A 23,552-nucleotide genomic window follows, 5' to 3' on the forward strand; every position below is an offset into this window, starting at 1 on the left:
GCGTCACACCTAAGGATACCTGGAATGAAAAGTATACTTTTGAAGATTTTCACCTGAATATGAAACATTTACCTGGTGGACAAATACGGCCTCACACATACAGGACTCTTCCTTTTAAAGATTCTGCTCCAATAAGAAGAGATAGATATTTTTTTGTGGGGAAGGAGGGGATGGCCTAGGATTGTTTTGAAAAGCAATTTTAAGACCTCTAATTTTTCTTGAAAAATATAAATATTCTTGCTCCGATTTGTAGAAAACAAGAACATATTATATCCACGCCAAGGTTTAAAAAAAACATGCAGCTTTGAACATTATTAGTGTCAAGCCTAGTAATGACCACCCATTTAATTTTCCGGGGGGGGGGGGGTAAATTTATGTCCCTCACATAACTTGAAAAAATAATCTTGCTCTGATTTATGGAAATAAATAACCTATTTAATTCATTTGAGTAGTTTTTTTTTAAAAAAAAAACGTATATTGCAGTAGAGCGTAAGAAAAATTATCACGGCTGGAAAAATACAAAGTCCCAAAGTCCCTCTCCAAAAAAATCTATAAGGTCGGTCCCATAAACAGGTCTCAGACACTCCCGTTGTAACTACTGGCAACATATATATATATATATATATATATATATATATATATATATATATATATATATATATATATATATATATATATATATATATATATATATATATTGTTTCTGGAACTACTCTTGTTCGCATGGAACAGTATGGGGCGGAAGAAGACAAAGTCCCAACTGAAAAAGCGTCCTTTTCTTTCGCAACATCTGTTTCGTACTCCTCTTGACACAAAGAACAAAACCCATCAAATGTATGTGTATTGCTACACCGACATGAGGCTATAATGTAAGACGAAAAGTTCAACTGTAATATTAATCCATTATTGCTCGATTTCGTGATGCTTTTATTTAAATGTTTGATTTGGTTTTGAAGAAAGCCATTAAAGTGAATGTCAGTATATGTGAACAGTCAAGGATTTATGTAGGGAACATATGTATTTAGGTAACGACACATATCTTGGGTTGAAAAATGCATACAACAAATACCATATCTGTAAGTTGTTACTAAGTGTTTCTAAAGTACCTCTTGTAGCGATTTGTTGATTGACAAATAAGGGAGATAAGGAAAAAAAACGCACCCTTTCGAACGTTATTCACTGTTGGTAAACGTGTGAACCACAGTGTCAAAAAAGATGTTGGTGGTTTGCCAAGACCTTGATTCACGTGATACCACATACTAACAGTTGTTGATAAACTTTTCCCGAAAAGTTATAAGGCAGACATTTTGCTATTCATAATAGTTTACCAGTATATTTATAAGACAAATGTGTCGAATTTGCGAACAGTTTTTTTCTTTCTTAATCACATAAAACTGCGGAATAAAATGTGAAAGTATAACGGCAAGATATATACAAATAGCTGAAAAAAATCAAATTAAAAATTACACAAGAAGTAATTTAACAATAACAATTTTAATATCACCAGAAATAATTTCTATTTATGTATGGATGTAAATGAAAGGAAGTTAAATGTAAATCCATAACCGGTTGACTTATTTATTAAAGAGAACTTCATAATGTGAAAGAAGTAAGCTATGACATATCATGATAAATTGAGAGAGAGAGAGAGAGAGAGAGAGAGAGATATTATGAAGATAACGTGGTTATTATATCTGTCTTTTTAGGTTCAACATTAACGTATTTACTCCAAGTTGTAGCTCCTGAAATATTATTTTAGCCAGTTATTGCTTTGAACAAAATGTAACAAACGATAAGTTTTTTTTTTTCGGCATTACATTACGGTTTCAATATAAAGCTTGTATGTCGCGGGATCAAGTCTATTTATAGTAATGTATTATGGAATTCATTTTAAACTCACTTTCGTAAGGTTCACAAAACGCAAAATACACTATTCATGAAAAATAATTATCCTTTCGTACTACGTCTGCATTTACCTTTGATTCCTACCGTAATCTTTACGACTGAAATTTAGGCCCAGGTTCAGGTAGCCTTTTGAATGTGCATGTTTCAGCCAGAAATCAACAATGCAATCAAGCCAAGTGGCAGTTTCAAACATTTCGGTTTCTATGATGTAAATATGTATGCATTTGTATTTATCAATACGGACATCTATTTGGCCTTATTAATATTTTGAATGGCTGCAAAATATATTTGTTTGCACTGGAGACGAAACTCAACTCAAAGCTTCTTTCTGAGTGCACTGCTATCTAGTTACTGAGTGAGAAAAACATTTCTCTTCATTGAAATAATTTCATCGATATTGTATAACGATAAAAGGGATATAAAAAGTCATCCAGGTAAGCGTATGAATTGCGCAGCTGTGAAAGATTGGACATCTAACATTTTAGTTACTATAAATTAAATTGAGTTTACACATTAAGTGTGTTGTAATTAATATAAATTACTTTTGAGTGTATGCAGTAAATCTTGTTTACACATTAAGTGTGTTGTAATTAATATAAATTACTTTCGAGTGTATGCAGTAAATCTTGTTCCATTTTACTCTATTTGAAGCCTGTATTCTGTAGAATATCGCACTAATCATGCAAATAGAATATGCATTAAGAACTACTTCATATTTATAACCTTTTCCATCACCCAATACACGACTCTTTTGAAACAGTGTCGAAAATATGGCGTCCCATTAAGCATGTAAACAGACAAATGAGTAAATAAGTGAGAGAAAAAGAATGAGAAAAAGAAAAAAAATTACCCCAAAACGTGAGGCTTTCTTACTGCAAATATGTTAACATATTTCTTACCAAGGATGACATTTAATTCTTGCAAAGCATAGTTCAATACTGTGTCTGGCAATTGTATAATATTAAGGTGGAAAAATAGTCCACCTTCCAGAAAAGTAAAACTAGGATCAATGCCCATTACTGCCAACAATAACGCTAGAAATGGCCTATGAAGGATTCGTTCCAGGGTTATAAAACTCCATTTCTATCGGTAAGTAAATAAGAAGTCTGAACCTATCTCTTTGTGCTGCTAAACCTACAGCACTGGTTCTTATCCTTTTTGGGCGACAACCCAGGTTAGGCTTGTGGTGTTAGCCTTGCGACCCATCGAGTTAAAACCACAAGGATAGGACATTGCAGATTATTAAGCTTGATCTCAGCGACCCAGCCAAAACAGTTTGGCGACCCAGTTTTGGATTGCAACCCATGGGTTAAGAACCACTTTGCTAAAGGATCCAAAGTAGGGCTCACACAAATATTTCGTTTCTTCAGACTGACCGTAGCTTTTGTCTCTGTCGCACCAAATGCAAAACAGGAGGCCCCTGTGACCGAGTGGTCTAACCGCTCGCCTTTAAGATCACTGGCATCTCAACTCTGTCCGCGTGGGTTCGAATTTCTGCACGGTACTTGCAGGTATGTGAGAAAACTTGTCAGTAGATTTCTGTGGGTGGGTGGTTCTTCCTGGGATTTTTTCCTGGTTCTTCCTCCACCAAATATAATGGTCGCCATATATAGCTTAGCATGTGCTGAAATATGGCGCTTAACCCATAATAAACAACCAACCAAATGCAGAACACAGCCTTCAGACGCGAAATCTCTATCTGAAAATATGTACAATATATAAATTGTATATGGAGTCGCCTCGTATCGAGGAGTCACAATTGCATATGCACCGTGTAGGTGCCGCTTAAAAACTACTTATATGCTGAATCTTCAATGATGTGTAACACTGAAACGTGTCACTTGGTCCAGTCTAGGGTTTTGTGAATCCGTTGTTTTTGAAACACGCTGTACGCAGTAAGTGCGCGAGAAGGAGCGCCTGGACTTGTACATTGAACTAAGACAGCCGTTGCTACGTTCATTCAGACATGATATTATACTTGTCCGCGTTTCCTCTTAAATTTAACTGTAAGAGAAGGTCGTTTTGATCTTGAATTGTCGCAGTATGTGACCATTTTTTGAAAAACAACTGACAAGCTAGGATGTTCCATATTTCCGAGACAAACACACGTTTTTGAAATCTGTCCAGACGGAGTTTATTCCTGTTTTACACCAGCACAATCATCAACACTCGATTGAACCAGCAAACAATAGGAGCCACTGTACCCCTTATAACAGATGGGTCTGTGTAATCACAACTTATTTAAACACTTTTTTTTTAAAGCTGACGGTAAGACTAAACTTGTCAAAATAAAGTTATTCTTGAACGTTCATAGGTTAGCAACTTATTCAAAACTACCATATCAGAATTTAGAAACGCACTATTATCAAACTCATCAAGAAGTTTTTTGCTGTTTTAACGAGAGGTGTCTGTTCTGAGTAAGAACTTTATGAATATAAACATTGTCTTGTACACTAAATAAAGGATAAATAGATACAAAGAGTATGACCTCATATCCTCCATATTTGTTTTTATTTTTGCTCCAGTTTATAAACTACGACAACATATTGAAACCCTGTGTCCTTCATCTTGATTCTGTCAAATCAAGGACCATTCTAGTTTTCACTTCGCTGGAAGAATTACATCGAGGTCGCATGTGCAGGCCTTGGCCATATGTTATTTGCGTTCATGGACAGGTGTCTTGTGTCAAAACAAAAACCTGCATTATGAGATAGTATCCCAACTGTCAGTGCTCAACTTCCACGACTACTGTCATACTCGTCAGAAGATGTCAAGTTAGCGAGATAAACCAATACATAATACTGGATTGTCATACTGAACTGAAAGACGATACACTTTTCCTCCCCGTATTGATAAACATCTCTTGTTTCACTGTCGCTTTAATTTTGTTGGTTTTAATGGCAAGTTTAACATATTCTTAGCCATATCATACCGTGGATATGTGTGAGCTAGGTGCTTTTCCTAAGGACACACCGTGGCAGCCGACACGGGGCTAGCCTGGTCTGGTATTGAGCTGCGACTCTTATATTACGAATCAGACGTTATACCACCCCGAATCAGACGTTATACCACCCCACCCCCAACGCCCCAAGCCAGTGCTGTCCAACCGTTTTGACACCATGGGCCACTGAAAAATGTTTTTATTAAAGCCGAGGGCTGCAGCAGAAAACTGGTAACGACTGGTAACGATTGTACAGCTGCTCGAGCTCTGGTAGGCCATTTAAAATAAGCCCGCGGGCTGCATGCAGCTTGCGGGCCACTGGTTGGACAGCACTGTCCCAATCTGTTAACGATAATTAGAGATATATTCTCTTAGCCAAGTAACCCTTTTCAAATCTCGTTTTACCTCCTCCTGCAACAATAAAAAACGTTTTATTACCTTGAAACATATACAAAAAGGCAACTGGACAAGTCTGACATTGCAGTAACTATGCTGAATAATAACCTTTATAAAAATAAAACGTCAACTTCAGACTCTAATCTTGTGAGAACTATTCTGAATTAGATCCAACTGGATTATTTTTCAACCGCTTAATCCCCCAATATAAAAGCACCTTACGTCTTGATAAATACAACTTTGCTCCTATACCAAATTATCAATATTGATCCGTACATCGCTACACACGTATCAACTATTTCTATCAATCTAAATATGAATAGTCTATTGATGTGGTATGGCAAGCGTGATTTCCAGCTTATTCTTTTATATTGTTTTGATACTCCGGTCAATACAAATTCAAGGTTTTGTTGGTTGTAAACAGTGCATATTGATCTGTAGGTAATGGACGATCCACTCAGTGGTATCCGGGTGACTGGTAATCAAATTCTAGTCCCCAGGAACGCCTGTCTACGGGTTAAATTTACTTCTGAGTTAATTTCTTCAGATTGTTTGCTGAGTGGAGTGTCAACTTTCTTTTAACAAACACGAGTCTTGATTTCAAGTATTACGAACAAAAAAAAATAAACAAAAAAATAAAAATAAAAAAATATAAAATAATAAGGAAATGAGTGGGGTATTCCTTTCTATGATGTTGCTTTATATCCCCCTTGATGCAACAAATATACGCGTTTAAAAAATATAATTCTAAATACACGATAAATAAAGGCTTATATAATGTTGAGAAATATTGTGAAATTTCGCATAAGACTGCATTACTGCATTTATGACTTAACCTTCCACCAGCCAGTCATTTAATCTTCATGAATGACAACATGGCCACTTTATCATCCTCATCAACGATAGTTATTTCAAATGGTGTGCAAATTCGCTCGTTGATTTTCATCTTCTAAAAAAAAAATCTCTTTTTGAACATGGTCGTAGGTGGATTTTTTTTATCACTGTCACGAGTAGTTTCGCCACTTATATACAATATTTCCACTACACTAGTAACATATTTCCTTATATCCACTCAAAAAACGTCCATATACTGAATCATATATGTATGAATGTATTCTTTTTACGCCGCGTATATGCTACAGGTCCAGCAATACACGTATATACTCACACAATAACATTAAGAGGTTAGTGTTAAGACTGGCCGGCTTGGTGTCAGGATAATGTAACTAGGTGGGACATCATGCTACATGTCTGCGGCATGATGCCTCAGTACTAGACATCACACTGCAGACATCGATGCGGTATGGCTGAAAAAAATGTTAACTACGTTAAAAAACCCATATCTAAATCCTACTCACACAACTGAATCAACAATGACGCTTAAGACGCTAATTATTTTTATAATGTAATATTAATTTTGTAAGAAAATTCCATTTGACTGGGACATATTTGGACGACCTCGACATCATAGTACAATGCGCGTTGAATTTTGTCTTCCAAAATCAATATTTTCTTTGTATCTTTTCAAATATTTAAAAAGAATGCAGTCACTGGAGGAATGATTCTCTACCTAACAAACACATTTCGAAGAGGCGCTTACCATACGCTCAATGTTTGTCCTTTACGCACCCGATCTCTAGCTTTTTCACATGAACTTTTTAGATATACACATGTAAGTTGGTTGATAATTCGATTCCAAAACAAGCTCACGAGGTATTTAAAACGAACCTTCATGACACTGAAGTAGTAAAGTCGAATTCCTCTTGTTTTAATTACTCTACTTTTCTATAATTGGATCTTCGACAGTTGCTTTGAAAGATTGGCACAGTCATATGTGCCTAATGTCTCTTTGGATGAGTGATTTTGAATATATTGGTTCAAACTTAATGGAACCAAACAAATGATATAATGATGAAAAGTATGCACCCTTCTGTCTTACATGACAAAAGTTGCTACAAATATTATCATAATACTTGATCTTTGTGGTCACACAAAGTGTTTGAATCCAACTACCAAAAACAAAAATAACCGTCATTCAAGCTCGACGATGTTTCTCAAACGAAATGGTGACATAATTTTTGGCAACGTTGCCTACAAAACTCATTATTTCTGCCCAAACAAAATTGTTTAAATTTGTCTAAGCTGGGGCCCTCAACTAGACTGACAAATTTTCATGATCTAGGTGGACTCTAAATATCATATCTGATTTTTATTTTGAGCTTGAAATTGAGTTTCATGCACAAATGGTTTCTTGTACATTCGCATTAGGCCTGTCTTGTGCATTACGAACGATCAGGGTTAGGCCTCTCCTGTGCATTACGAGTGATCAGGGTTAGGCCTGCCCTGTGCATTACGAGTGATCAGGGTTAGGCCTGCCCTGTGCATTACGAGCGATCAGGGTTAGGCCTGTCCTGAGCATTATGAACGATATGGGTTTGGTCTGTCATGTGCGTTATGATTGATCAATGTTAGGCCTGTCCTGTACACTTTGAACAACCAGGATTAGGCCTGTTTAGTACACTATGAGCGAGTACATTTTTATTCATATAGTAACAAAGCCTATCAATGTACGTTTTGGGAGTTGACAGCCAAAGAGCTCCAAGTGCTTGTAGAATGTAGTCATCAGTAAATAGCCATTATTTGTATGTATGTATGTATGTGTGTGTGTGTGTGCGTGTGTGTGTGTGTGTGAGAGAGAGAGAGAGAGAGATATAGTTCACATTTTGTTTTCTTCAAAACTTAAACCATGCCGGCGAGTCTAAATTCAGACGATTCAATCATCCCGCCCTAATTTGATATTTAATTAATAGTTTAAAATATGAATCTTAATAACTCATAATATTGTCCTCATAATTAATGACTAATGATCTAAATAAATTGTATTGGGTTTTTTTAAAATCCATTTTATGTAGGCGTTGTCCTCTTTAAACAGTGTGTTTTGTATACACATGGGTTATACATAAATAGCTTACCGTGCTCGGAGAACCATCCATAATCCTCAGTTAAATAACGGAAACATCCCACAGTACTATGGTTCGACATGAAGTGAAAACCATTTTCTAACTGACATGACCTATGTATCTATCGTAACTGTGCCATAATTGCTGGTGTTTTAGGACCTGTACACACACACGTCTGTTTGCTGAACACGCTGTACGCCCCGGGTATGCCTTCCTTCAGTAGAAAACATGGGTAAACAGAACAGGATGATGTAGGTGTATAGTTAGATATGTTGATATCCCCTCTACCTATCTACAGAAAAAAGCCACTGTACTCGTCGACGTTCTGAATTAAATTTATGTACACAAACTTATCTCATTTTAATACGTACTGTATCGGGAGAGCAGTCCGTAAAGAAAACTCTATTCACGACTGATTCGATCGGCTATATAAATACAATGTTTAAACTTCGCCTCAGGATTGTCCTTGTGTTGAATTACAGGAAACAGTTGGCGAACTTAACAACCAAACAAACAGTGGGACAAAATGATGACAGACTTTTAATCCTAGTTTAAAAACCTTAGCGGTGAAGGTAATCATTGTCGTGACCTGTATCAATATACCCTGGTCAGAGGTGTTTTGCATCTGCAAGACAACTGATTTTTAAATGAAGCATTACTTTTAAAACAAAACACAGAAGGGGGGGGGGCACATACTTTTAACTAGATATTTGCTGCACGTCAGCATAGTCCTTACAGTGTTCGTATTAATTAGTGTTTCCTTCTAAACTTCGCCACACCTCACACACTTTAACAGAGCTGAAATGAATTACCGAACATTCGAACCACAGATCCACAGATACTCTTTTGCGAACATGTGAAAAGAAAATTGTTCTTCGAATACTCGTTTGTGTACTTAACAAGTCGGCAGCATTTTTTTTTTGTTTGTTTTGTTTTTGTTTTTGAAAGAAAGAAACAAGTGGAAATGTAAACTAGTTACAATAAAGCAACTTCAAACTTGCTAAATCACATGAAATTCACAACTGGTCTCACACAATAATTATAATGTCAAAATTCTACACATTGAATAGTCACACTTGGACTCAAACCGTAATCACATAATTCGGAATACTGAATAGTCACACTTGGACACGCACATTAATAATGTCAGAATTCTAAATATTGAATATTCACTCTTGGACTCAAACATTAATCACAGAATTCTAAATACTGAATAGTTACAATTGGGCTCAAACAGTAATCATAGAATTCGGAATACTGAATAGTCACACTTCAATTCAAACAGTAGTCATAATGTCAGATTTCATGATACTGACTATTCACAATAATTACAATAACGCCATTTCGATTCACTGTCACTCAGACGCCCTTTAAAAGATAACGCATCCTATATAGTGAAATGATGAAGAACATGGCGTATAATCAGGGTCATATCAAAGTGAACAAAGTTAATCAACAAATCCAAACTGAATTAAACTAAATAGGCTAAATGTAAATAATTCCGAGAGAATTTTGAGATTGTTCTCTCATTTAAATGAACAGATAATACAGTTTCTGATTTTCTTTATGGCCCATCTTCAGCACTAATGCAATGTTTTATGAGTTTGTAGTTATACAGGAACATAACACCTTCATTGATTTTTAGTTTGAATCCTAAACAAATTTACTCAAGACCCTAAAATGTAGTTTTATTAGATTTAGATGACTGAGTTCACAGTTCATAAATACCAAAGTAGACAAAGATATGAGATGGACTTGATACTTCTATTAACACCAACGAACATTTGAATAGGAAAATTTGGTATCATTTCAGTCCTTTAACTTACCTCCATCTCGCCGTGCCATTTTAAAAGAGTGTTTAGTAGAGCTGGGTACTACAATTTTCAACCTCGGTATACCGCAGTAATTTTAAATATACCGCGATACAAACCGCGGTATATCGCTATTATATTAGGGCCCAAGAATGCAATATTCTGAGACAGGGGCTTTACATTCTATTAAAATTATTTTGTATTTCAGTAGCAGGAAAATTATCTAACTCTGATTTACAGCGAAATAACACACCATCATTTCCATTATATTACTTGAAAATAAAATAATTATCTTTAGATAATACAAAATAAGATCTATCAGTTTAAACAAAATCTTAGCCCATCCTTAAATGATCAGTACCTTACAGAAGATGAATTTGCTATGTGTATGTTAATTGTTGTATACATTGTAATATCAAAGCTACAACTAAAGTGCATTGATTAAGCTCACGCTATAGCTGATACCCTATTAAAGATATTTTGTGGACATAAGAGACCTTGGTAATACAAATAAGAAGTGTTAATATCAAAGTTTACAATTTACTAGGTGCGCCATTAATATCATAAGCAGGGAAACTTTGAGTGGAGTGCCAGTATCCGGGCAAGATATTCAACAGTGACGGACACAAAATAAAGAACACTGACTCAACCAATGAGAAAATATATGGTGGATTTGAGAAACCACGTAAAATTCAAACAGAAAACAACTGATCTCCAGAAAATCTTAGGATGATTTACAGTCTTAAAAAGGAATACATGTCCATGACACATTACCATGCACTAGAAAATAAATATAAAATCCCATTTATTTCATGAATATTTTTCACTACATCCCATTTGGCCACCATGTTGGTACACATGATACGTGTCAAACCAAACATGTGACTTAGGATCATGAATATAGTTATATTAGTAACATTCAAAAGTATTTTGTGGCAAATACAACTATTTTGTATTAATAAAATATTTTGTCATGTAAAATGAAAACATGCTGTCATCAAGTTTACTAAGGTATTTCCGTATATTCCTTACGGACAGAAACTACCAAAGTAACCGAAGTACCGGCGCAGTGAAAAAATACCGTGATACTTATCACCGGAATAACTACCGCGGTATACCGGTAATACCGCGCACCTCTACTTTGTTGGAAGAATCGTGCAACATTACGCATGCAGCATGCACTTGCAGACGGACAGCAAAGGTTCACCAGTGTTTACTATTTGCATGAAAGGCATAGAAATTCACCTACAGGAGAAGTTTATTTTGAAGCAAAGTATACAGTGAACCGGTCTGCTGGGCGGTTGAAACTTCTGCATGGGACAAATAAGTTTTACTCTCTCTCTCTCTCTCTCTCTCAAACGTCGACATTGCTAACTACAGTTAAATATGGATACAGAGACTCTGCGTTGGTCGGATTTGTTTGTATTATGTTTAGCAAGGGATCTGACTGTGTAGAACAAGACGTCAATGCGTATAGATCTAATATCAAGTTGTGCCAATCAGTGGTGACGGCCTTTAGAAATGAAGGGAAATAAATTGATATTGACTACACTTCAGATCATGTCACTGAACCACTCCAAGATAACATATTGTTCAAAGTCATAACATATTGTTCAAGGTAACCTTTTCTTGTAATTTTGTTCAGCGAACAAAGTTTTGTTACAATTATAATTTATACTTCAAAAGCTCGCACATGTATGTACATGTACACATTATGTAGAAATAAAGACAAATTTATTGACATTCGGATAATAATAATAAATATCTCAAGTGGTATTCAAAATGAAACAGAGCGCATTGAAGGTAACGAACAACAATCAGGACAAACTGGTGGAAATATATTATTCGCAGAATTTAACTATGACCAGTATATTTTTCTTCTAAAATCAAAAAAGGAAATTGTCATTTTCTCCACAACGAAGTTTCTGCTTGACCCTTATCCAAACGTTGTGTACGTATATTATGCAAGTAATTATTTTTTTCTCGCCACTATAAGGGAGCCACAGTAATACATTTGGTAGAACATCGGACTAGTAATTCAAGGGTCGTTGGTTTGATACCGCTCAACCGGGTCGACTGCCATGGCGTGTCCTTGGAAAGGGCAATTAGTTCCCATTTCCTCGTCAGGATATTTCTATCAATGTGTTCAAATTGCCACTGACAAAAAATGGCGGAGAAAGCGTACCCTTACTACCAACAGGAACGCGTTCTAATCCTTGTGCCAATAATTACCCCCCCCCAACCCACTTAAGTTCATAGCTGTGTTCTGATTGGCTTGTTTCTCGTTGAACATGCAGGCTGTTACTCTTGCAAGTCTTTCATTCTGATTAAAATTGAAGCCTTTGACATAACAGAGACTTGACGGACACCAATATAAGGTCATGAAAGTGAAAAATTTCATTCGGAATATAACGGTCACAATCCTTTTTCTGTTAGGCTATCTAACATTAAGTAGACAGGAAATTTAACGGTCACCAGAACATAAAGTTTATCGATGTCTCCATTTTAAATCAGATAGCAAGTTCTGACGCATTGTTTTATTGACTGCCTCTAAACGCTGATCCATATGAAAGCAATTCATTTAAATTGAGATTTCAGTACTGGTGTACTACATTGCTAAGGTACACGAGGCCTTGAATTTGCATTAGAAACATTAGTGTCTGGTTATGACACAATCACACCAAGTCGCATCCCAGTTATCCATTTACGATTACAGTACCGTTGTACTGCATGGCTAAGGTACACGTGGTATTGAATTTGTAATGAAACATTTATATCTGGTTATGAGACAGTCACACAAAGACATATTCCAATCATCCACTTGCGACCAAACAACACATTTTCCTACTGATTCATTCAATTGGTTTCATCGTTGATTGCATCAAAAAATATTACCGACTTGAAGGAAAACGAACTACTTTCGATTTTTTAAAATTTGTATAAAAGCATGCTAATAGAGAAAATTTGGTATTTACCTTGGTTTTGCTTTTCATTTAGCACTTTTGTCAGGAATACTTTATTGATTTATTTTCTACTATCTACGATTTCCGCAACATCCATTATATAGCCATATGTGTAAGCTCTTCACACGTGAAACGAGCAATTGTCCATAACTTGGTCATTGTGTAAACATTCCAGTTCTACCAAAAAATAGTGGTCGGTTGCAAGTGACTTGAAGCTTTAGCGGCTGTTATCAAGTTTGGAATAATTTAGTTTCAATTTTGTTTCGTTTGGAAATGTAAACGCCTTATTTTATATTGATACAATGTTGAGCCTGCTTAACGACTCGTGTATAGCTAACATGTCGGACTGACACGTGGTTGGTTCTCGGGGTAGTTTCCACAAATCCGATACCTTTATACACTATCTTAGTACTATATTTCCATAATTTGCGCGCGCGCGCGCGCGCGCGCGTGTGTGTGTGTGTGTGTGTGAGTGTGTGTGTGTGTGTGTTGGATTTTTAACGTAGCTTTAACATTTTTTCAGTCATATCGCTACGATGTCTGCAGTGTGGCAGTTTATAGTGATGTCCAGCACTGGGGTATCATGCCGCAGAAATGTAGCATTATGTCCCAACCAGTCCTAACACTAACCTCTTAAAGCTGAGCGCCTAGCGAGACAGCTGTCAGTACCAGCTACTGGTATGTCTTTGGTATGACTCGGCTGGGGATCGAAGCCACGACTTCCCGCATCCGAGGCGGACACTGTAACCACTAGGCCACCGGATCGGTCTCAATAATCTAATTTATTTTAATTATTGACCCTATAGTTTAACATCGTTGTTCTGGGTGATTATTTTGTTTTATCAGTTCCAGAACTTACATTTATAAAAACAAGATATCGGCAAACAATAAGCGATGGACCAGATGTGACTTATTGACGTAACAATACACTTTTGATATATATTTTCATTCATTTAGTATATTCATTCAAGGCACATGATAAAATCAGAATCGGTTTCCTTGAATTTTACGTACAAGTATGTCGTGGAGTGAAACTGGGCCACTGTGTGAAAAAATTATACAAATTGAAGTTCTAGTCTTTAGTCATCATAGTTTGTGTGAGTGATGTTCGTGTCAAATCGTGAAAAGAAAGATTTCCCGATACAGGAAATTGCCTCTGAAAATGAACGTATGATGAGTTTTCGCTATAGATACTGATCGATACAAATCTAGAAAAAGCCATATTATCTAAGCATTCACAATTCCCTTAATTCTTGCTGGTGTTTTTGTCGTTGTTCTTGGATTTGTTTTCTTATTTTTTTTTTTGCTCATGTAAAAAATTTAAATTCTGCACTGAAAGTGCTTCCGAGTACTTTCCCTTGCAGTAAGGTAAGTAAATGCTTTCAGTTTCCAGTTGGGCCAAATTTGACCAAATACGCGCGATTCTAGTTACATTAAAAGAAAAAATAATAAGGTAGGTAGATAACTCTTTTCGCAATGATTTAAAAGAAGCATTAACTAGAAAACACGCGCTATTGGCATCCTGAATTAAACTTCGACCGTAGTTAAGTCTCTGTTGATTTTATCTTTTGGGTAATTTATTTTCTTCCGAAATTGGTTGCCTTTTTTGTATAATGTTTGTGGGGTCGACAGGAAAAAATAGAGTCGGTCGGGCAATCAAAAGCACGCATTTTTAAATTTTTTTTTTTTTTTGCTTTTAAGTTCTGAAATGGTACGTTGATAACTCTGTATTGAACTTGGTCAGGTTGTCCCAAGGTAGAATTGTGTGTACCAGATCGTTCACAAGCACTGGTTTACATATGTATATACATTTACATCCGTATGTGCATACGTGTGTGCATTTGTGTCATGTGAATGGATTTGTGTACATGCAAATTGCATAATAAATAAATTGCATCATCTCCGGAGGTAGTGCACGAGCAAAATTTGCACGACAGGTAAATTGCACCATCTGAACGAATAGCAAATTAAAAGGTATTTGAATTAAATTCGTTAAAATACACAAATAAATTATGTAATGGGATTTTCCCCAGTGTTTTAGCCAAGTTTAGTTTGGATAATATATATCTTCTTGTACGTGGTTATGTGGTTGAGATCATTGTTTTTCGCATTTAAGATGTTTTTAACCACCCATCCCCCGCTTTTTGTAAATTATCATTTCTCCACCCCTTACACGTATGCATGATATATGCAATAGTTTACAACCTGCCGCTCGGCCCTAAGATGATCAATCAAAATTCTTAAATGGTTGTGAACATTTAAAGGCCTTCTACGATCATATTCCAAAGTTTGAAATCTTTATCCTCAACGACACAGACAGAATTGAGTGACTTTACACACGTATGCACGCACGACCGGAACAATGTAATCATATAATCCAAACCATTTAGTCTGAAAGAATGGCAAAAATAATCGTGTCTTGAATCAGTGAAGTACATCAAACGTTGTGGAGTGAAGACGAAAGCTGATTAAAAGACAAAGTTCTAAGATAAACCAGGTCTATAGGTCTAAAAAAACAAAGTTGGCGGCAAATTGTGAAACTCAAGCTTGACTTTGTACTTTGGATATTAAACGAAAGATTAAATTGTTTTCAGTCCGTTAAGGCTTTATACACTTATTAAAGACGTACAGACGGACGTACGGACATATATAACACTATATGTACACATGCCTCTTTGAATACTCTTTGGGGATAAAATTCAGAGGACGTGAAAAATAAAAAGTTTATTCAATCTCCGCTCAAAAAGTAAGCAAGTATTTGAATACATCAAACGATTTCAGATTTGTTGTAAATTTGTCGGTTGTCCTTTTATACGTGAACAGGCATCTCAGTTCCATACTTTCGATGTATATGTTTGCGTTTTTCTTCTGTGAAACGTTCTAAAAACGACAGGAAAAATAATCAATGGGTATTTTATTTTAATACAGATAAGCAGTTAGAGGTAAATAGCTATTTATAATGAGCGCAAGAGTGTAACTACGGAACTAATTGTATCTCCAAAATAATGGTCAAAATTTGCATAAGAATTATTGGTCGTACCGACATAATAATAATAATAATAATAATAATAATAATTTAAAATTAAAACATTTCTTTCTTTCTCATTATTATTATTATCATCATCGTCGTCATCGTCGTCGTTATCGATGGCTTTTTTGTTGTCCTATTTCTATAGGGGCCCTGGTGGCCGAGTGGTCTAAAGCGCACTGGCGTCTCACCTATGTCCACGTGGGTTTCAATCTCAAGTTCGGTCAATGTGGGTATGTGAGAAGGCTTGCCAGTAGCTTTCCGTGGGTTGGTGATTCTTCCCGGGGTTTTCCTGGGTTCTTCCTCCACTATATATACTGTCCGCAATATATGGCATATCCTGTACTGAAAAATGGCATTAAGCCCGCAAATCCCCACCGCACCTAATATATTTGATGATTGTAAATTTGACGCACAAAACCTCAAAAAGCAGGTTTGCATATCTGTCGTAATTTAATGTTCTTTTTTAAAACATGCCTTCTGTTTAAACGATAAAAAGCAAATAACTTTCGAACATAAAATAATAGCAGTATGGGCTCAGCATCCTAGTTATCGACATATATCATTATAGAAGTGAGTACCTTTTGAGATGAACTCATGGCACACGAGTCTCTGTGGTGACACACATTAATGCTAACTTCCGGTATACCCGACCTGTTCACGAATTTTGTAAGAAAACATCGACAAAATGTCCGCAGTTTCGTGTTTGTAAATTCTAGGTGACCGAATTTGTACCTTTCTGCTTTATTTTCTGAGGTAAGATTGAAGCGGGCTTAAAGTTTTTGTAACAGTGTTAGTCACGGAATACACATTTTGCGTGCAACTGATGTTCAAAGAAATAAATGTTCCTTTACAGATTAAACTCTGCTAGATATTGAAGGGTATGCTTGATTCTTGCTTTAATATTGATAGCATTAGCACAAGTTATGGAATCATTAATGCATTTAGAGCAACGAGCCAGTCCGTACTTTATAATTACCGCGTCATGCTGAGGTATCTACAGTCTTATCTCGCTTACAAGATGAGTCCAACTGCAAACTGCAAAGATTTAGATTTTCCGTCGCATAATACGCTGGCAGATCTGAGTCTGTAGAGTTTGTTATGAGTAATAAATAGAACAAACTCGGCTGTAGTCTGCACTCCTTCCCACTGAGTAGCACAAATATGGAGTTATTGTTAACCCTTTGTGCTCTTTCGAGAATCGCTCTTTCCATGCAGATCGAGATCGAGAGAGAGAGAGAGAGAGAGAAGATATATTTGTACTAGATTATGTCTGAACTGTGAAGATAAGGAAGAATCCATCCGAACTCGCATTACTTTAATTGTAATTCCTATCATGTAGAGTGGATCTATAGACTGGCTCCCATTTCCTCTGCATAATAACTCTAATGACGTGATTCAAATCCCGTTAAAACGCATCCAACCAAGCAAACATAAATTCTGTTATACCCATTTGTAGTAAACTCGTACAGTGGTGTTTTGTATGTTCAAGGCTTCTGTGTATCCATTGTACAGTCTGGGGTCTGATTTCCCATTAACAACGTGACTAATCATTATTACAAACAGCTGTGATGTCTATGTTAATGTCTACTGTATATTTAGTGATAGAGTCATAAGTAACTGCAGTTAATGGTATCAAATTCCCTATTATTAACTGGATTAATATCATCGTATAAATATAACTCCTATTAACTGAGTTAGCATCTTAATGAAAAAGACACATGAAGACTAAATGTTCCGAACAGACTCGTATGAAACCATGGAATGGATATTGGTGACAAAAAAAAGATAATAAAATAAAACAACAGGTCATATAATGCAGGATGGTTATTGTTAGCGGATAGTTGTTCGTCAATGGTGGTTGTTGTTCTTGTTGGGTTTAACGCCATTTTTCAGCACACGATAGGCTATACATGGCGGCCAGTATTAATGGTGGAGGAAGAATCCGGGAAAAGCACGGAAAGAACCACCGACCCACGAGAAGCTACTGGCAAGCTTTCTCACATACCGACATTGGCTGAATTCGAGACTCGAACCGACGCAGACAGAGGTGAGATGGCAGTGATCCGTAACGGTGAGCGCTTTAGACCATTCGGCCCCTCGGGGACCCCGTCAATGTTGGAAAGCAATTTAGTCTTCTTAGTAGAAGACAAACATTAGTTATTGAAGACATTACTTTACACGTAAACCATCTGAATGACACAGTATATATTGTATTTTCACTGCACCAAATAATTTCTCATACAGAAATAGATGCACATGAATGAATCGTGTGCTTACAATATTACAATTTTTTTTTTAGGTTTAATTACAATCGATGGATAATTATTAATACTGGCACATGCAAATATATGCATTTAGGTCATTGTACACGCTCAGCACCTGGCGGCCAAGTGAAGGGAGACAACGTTTGACGACTGATTACGATATTTGATATGTGCAAAGATCCCTAGTGAAAAATATTAAGTTTTAATCTGATATGTAGGCCTTAACACTATCAAATCCATAAAGGAAAAGAAAAAACAAAAACAAATGGTAAGTGGAATAATAGAAATGCGACAAATTAGATCATTCATGAGTCGGCTCACAAAACTGAACAGAAGAATATAAAGGTCTTGATAAAGCACTGGAAGTGGAGAGATTCCAATATAATATAATGCACAATGGGCATTACATAAGCACGTACTTGCGAACTGACGTTAACAAATGTTCCCTTAGAAGAATGAAAGTCGATCATTGGCATAACTATACCAGTTATGTTTGAATGGAACTCTGTTATAAATGATTTTTGTGTCATGACAACGCTTACAAGTATGAAAGAAAGTATATACTTATTCCATTCTTGGTGTCTGAATTGTATTCTACGCAAGCATTGCGATACCTTGAGAAAAGTCAACTACTGATCTTACGAGGGTGTTAAACAAACACATGTACATGAAGATCACGATCATGATGAGATCGAGATGGTGTATATGCGTTATCAGCCTGTTCGGTTCCTTGTTTTATAACTTTTTATCAGCAGCATAGCCTTTTGAAACATAGCACCAATCACAGAACCAGTCAGAAATCTCACAGTATACTCGAACCATTGTGTGACACAGTATCAGGGGTTGAGGTCCATTACGTGAATCAGTGACATACATGGGTAGCCACGTAAACCGAGTAAAGCATCGGACTCGCAATCCACGGACTGCCGGTTCTAAACCCGTCCAGACAGGCCAGGTCGGAGTCCTCGGTGTGTCCTTCAGAAAAGCACTTTGCTCCCATTTCTTCGGCATGAAATAACCTTGCTGTGTAAAAAGAGTCGTTAAAACCAACATAAACAAATCAAGACAGAATTTGTTATTACCTAAATATAGTTACACTCTTCACTTGATATTTTTCAGTAATTTTTTGTAATTGACAATTTTGACAAACGCGCTACAACAGGCTTGACGCCCGGTTCAGGCATGGAAAAACATTTGGTTTAATCAGGTCTTATCCTTCATCTTCCTTTACAAGTGTCTGATTTCGTCATCGCATAATTTCTCAAAATGAATCTTGGAAACTCTTGGGAATACATTTCAACAGGTTATTGGCTACAAATATTTAGTTTTAAAACAAAAATAGCAGGTTAGAAGGATTTTTTTTTCTTTATCAAAGACAAAGGTCTAGACGGCTAAAAACTTAGTTAGGCACCTGGTCGAATAAGTCAGGCAGTGGTGTTTGATTGGCTGAATGCCAGGGATGATGTCGTATGGAATTTATAAATTTTCACTAGGAGACACATAAACATGCAGATGATTAATAAAGTTTTAAATGTTCGATTTAATTATGTTTATGTAATTGATTAAATTGTTGTATTTTAAATACGGGGATTATTCTTTATCTCTTCTCAAATCACTGTTATTTTTTTCCATTAATTTCATATTTATTTTATTGTTTACTCCATTCCGGCAATAACACAGTTGTCGATCACGGCCTACATAACGACAACCAAAAACCATAATGAGTGGGGGGAGATCACACATCACTGCCATATATATATATATATATATATATATATATATATATATATATATATATATATATATATATATATAATGCTGTCGGGCATTTCTGCGCACGTAAGGTTTCCGTTTCCAATATTGAAGCAAAACGCATATCGAATTGACCGATTGACGACAATGAAATACTGAAGTGCTTACCATTTGAAAGGAGGCAACCGTCACCAGAATATTCTGTTCAAAATAATATTAATTTTGGACACACATGATACCATCCCCGTGTATTCATGACTCACGATATGTGGGCCTATTCTACGCACAGCTTGGAATAGATGTAATGTTTATCCATCGAGCTATAGAAATGAAATGCATTACTTTGGACTGTTTCTGTCAGCATATATATATATATATATATATATATATATATATATATATATATATATGGAGAGAGAGAGAGAGAGAGAGAGAGAGAGGGAGGAAGAGAGAGGGGTACTGTTCAAGCTATATGTGTATGTATGGCAGATGAAGAACTTGCGTATTATGTACGATCGGGGTGTGCGTATCCAGTTATATAGTTGCTTCGCATTGTGCGCATATCCAACATAAACATGAATAACACTGGAACTTTTTAAAGTCACTTTGCCGTGTTTGACTGTATGTATCAACGTATAATTGGAAAGCAAGCCGAAAAAACAAGGAATAATATATATATATATATATATATATATATATATATATATATATATATATATATATATATATATATATATATATATATATATATATATATATATATATATATATTTGGAAGAAGAAACTCAAGCCAAGAGTGGATCCGGTGTTTCGCGGGCGGAAGTGGAGGTGGATCGATCTCCCCACCAGAAGGTCCATCCAACATACTCCTTTTCTACTTGTCGAGCCTTGCACCCAGACGATAACAGTAGACTCGACCGAACAAGCTCAAATTCCAAGTTCCAAAATCTGAAATCCTAAAACTTCAGTAATAATATAGCCTGAATCACAGAGCTTGAATACTTTCAAAAAATCTTTTTGAACACAAAACCTGAACCCTGCCTCAAGCCAAAAACAGAAACTATACATAGTGGTTGGTTATTATGGGTCTAACGACATTTTTTCAGTATATGCCAGGCTATGTATGACAGCAAGTATTTTTTGGTGAAAGAAAAACCAGGGAAAACCCCAAGAAGAACCACCGACTCACGGGAACATACTGACAAGCTTTCTCAAATACCGTCATTGGCCGAGCCCAAGACTAGAACCGACACAGACAGAGGTGAGATGTAAATGATCTGTAACAGCGACCGCCTTAGGACCACTCGTCCACTATACTCGGGTGTCTTTTGACATAAATATAACCGTGTAGATATGAAGAATTTTAGCTAACCATGAAATCTAACTAATTCAACATTTATTATGAACAAAGTTATTGAAAATGAAAATTGTAAAAATCTGAGTCGAGTTTTGTGCGGTTTTGATATGTTTTGCATGAAATTTATTGTCGTTTTTATACGGGTACATAACGTAATCCTGTACTGTGAGTTGGAGCCATACTTGCAGAATCAAGTTACATATAAAACATGCGTCAGCATTCTCATGGCACAGAGGAGGTCAGTGGCAGATGTGACACAAGGCTTCAATGTCTAGTAAATATTCACATTATGTCGATGTTGCTTTATTGCAAATGAGTAATTCTTACAGACATTAATTCAAACAAAGACAATACCATCACGCAATGGGTTGTCTGAAAACTGCCATTTCATCGAACGTACTGAAATTGTCCTTTGTGCTTCAACTGGCTTTAGAGGTAAGACTCAAATCTCTGATTAATGATCCTCGAGCACTGTTTCAAGAAGAAGAAAAAAAAAAAAAATGAAACGACACGTGGGCACGGTGTTGTACAAACAGTTCAGTAATAAACAGCTGTACAATACATGATGCATGTAAGCAACAGGTACACACAAATATGAACATTTCATGTGATGGTTCCATCGAAAACTAAAAAACGGGTATTGACCGGTATATTGTTTCAAGTTCTTTTCAAATGACATCTGGTGTCGCCTCTCAAAACTGTATTAATGCAAACAACCTGAAAAAATAAAGTTACTACACACGGGCGTTAATGACTCCATTATACTTTCCTCCAATGACATTCATTCATTTAACGACCTATCCAATAGCCAAGTGGTTAGAGCGTCCGCCTCGGAAGCGGGAGGTCCTGGGTAGGCGCTCAGCATTAAGAGGTTAGTGTCAGGACCGGTCGTCCTGATGTCAGGATAATGTGATTGGGTGGGACATCATGCTACATGTCTGAGGCATGATGCCCCAGTGCTAGACATCACTGTAAACTGCCATACTGCAGACATCGTAGCGATATGACTGAAAAATTGTTAAAGCTACGTTACAAATCCTAATCACACACACACACACACTATATATATATATATATATATATATATATATATATATATATATATATATATATATATATATATATATATATATATATATATATATATATATATATATATATATATATATATATATATATATATATATATATATATATATATATATATATATTGATTTAACCCATCATCTAATGGTCAAGGCTTCCCTAATATTAAAATTAATTTTGTATTGTCTCATGGTTTAGTCGTGCCGGGTTGAGGAGGACCTTGATTTGCAGTGACGTTGGTCTCTATGATGACAAGTTATCCGTTTTAGAAAATAATCTTCAAATAATTATTGTAGGAAAGAAGGATTTCCAATAGTGCCGTAGACGACACTAGCAAGTGATTATTAAAAAGCTACTACCCCCCCCCCCCCCGGTCATACCATTAGTCATTCTTTTCGGTACCTAAAATTTACATTAGGGACCAATCATTTAAATATGTTTGTTGGGTGAAATTTGGGTGGAGGAGGCAGGGGTTTTCTTTCCAACCCGAATATTTCTTTTCCTTTTGTCTCTAGACACTTTTTCAACTAATATAATGGACAGAAGTAATTGTATTTCTCTACAAATCAGAGCAAGATTTGTCTTCCCATAAAAGTCCAGTCGGGCCCTTATGGGAGATTTTGGTCTTTCGAGTCCGACTTGTATGCGTACTAATCGGTTAACGGAGAAAATAAACAAACGAAATCATCGAAACTCATGCAAAAGATAATATATTTATCCATTTTTCAGGATGTTTGCATCAATACAAGTTTAGATGCGACACCGGGTACCATTTGCGTGTCGAACAAAGAAGTACACAAAGAAAACAATAACAAGAATAGAACGCGAGTGAATTATTGAATGAAACGTTAATTAAAACCAAATGAAACATGTTTCTTTTTGCACTGTTATAACTTACTACAAATTTGAAATTCTGTTCAATGATTCCAAGTCTGTTTCGCCTGTATAGTACATAATCCAAATACTTGGTATACGTAATTAAAACCGCAATTGGCTTTCTATGGTTGTTGCCATAGCGATAAATGTGACAGCCCACATGAAATTCCATGAACATACATACAGTAATGTCTAGGGAACTGAACTAGA

General features: G+C 36.0%; 1 protein-coding gene across 4 annotated transcripts in view; it reads right to left on the bottom strand.

The window, feature by feature from the left end:
* The window catches only part of LOC149798243 (uncharacterized), a 99,178-nt gene that overhangs the window by 12,536 nt on the left and 63,090 nt on the right, over positions 1-23,552 (bottom strand). The window contains exon 1 of one of the 4 annotated variants that reach the window (XM_089963372.1): positions 8,574-8,703. The exons of 2 other annotated variants lie outside the window; for them this stretch is intronic. Coding sequence is in view for 1 of the 2 variants with exons in the window: in XM_089963371.1 (XP_089819497.1) it covers positions 8,215-8,235 (21 nt within the window). In the remaining variant the exon portion in view is untranslated. One more of the 4 variants, XM_089963371.1, reaches the window with a different exon arrangement.

The sequence above is a fragment of the Sinohyriopsis cumingii genome, chromosome 6, assembly GCF_028554795.1.
Source record: "Sinohyriopsis cumingii isolate HCF-2022 chromosome 6, ASM2855479v2, whole genome shotgun sequence".
Lineage (NCBI taxonomy): Eukaryota > Metazoa > Mollusca > Bivalvia > Unionida > Unionidae > Sinohyriopsis > Sinohyriopsis cumingii.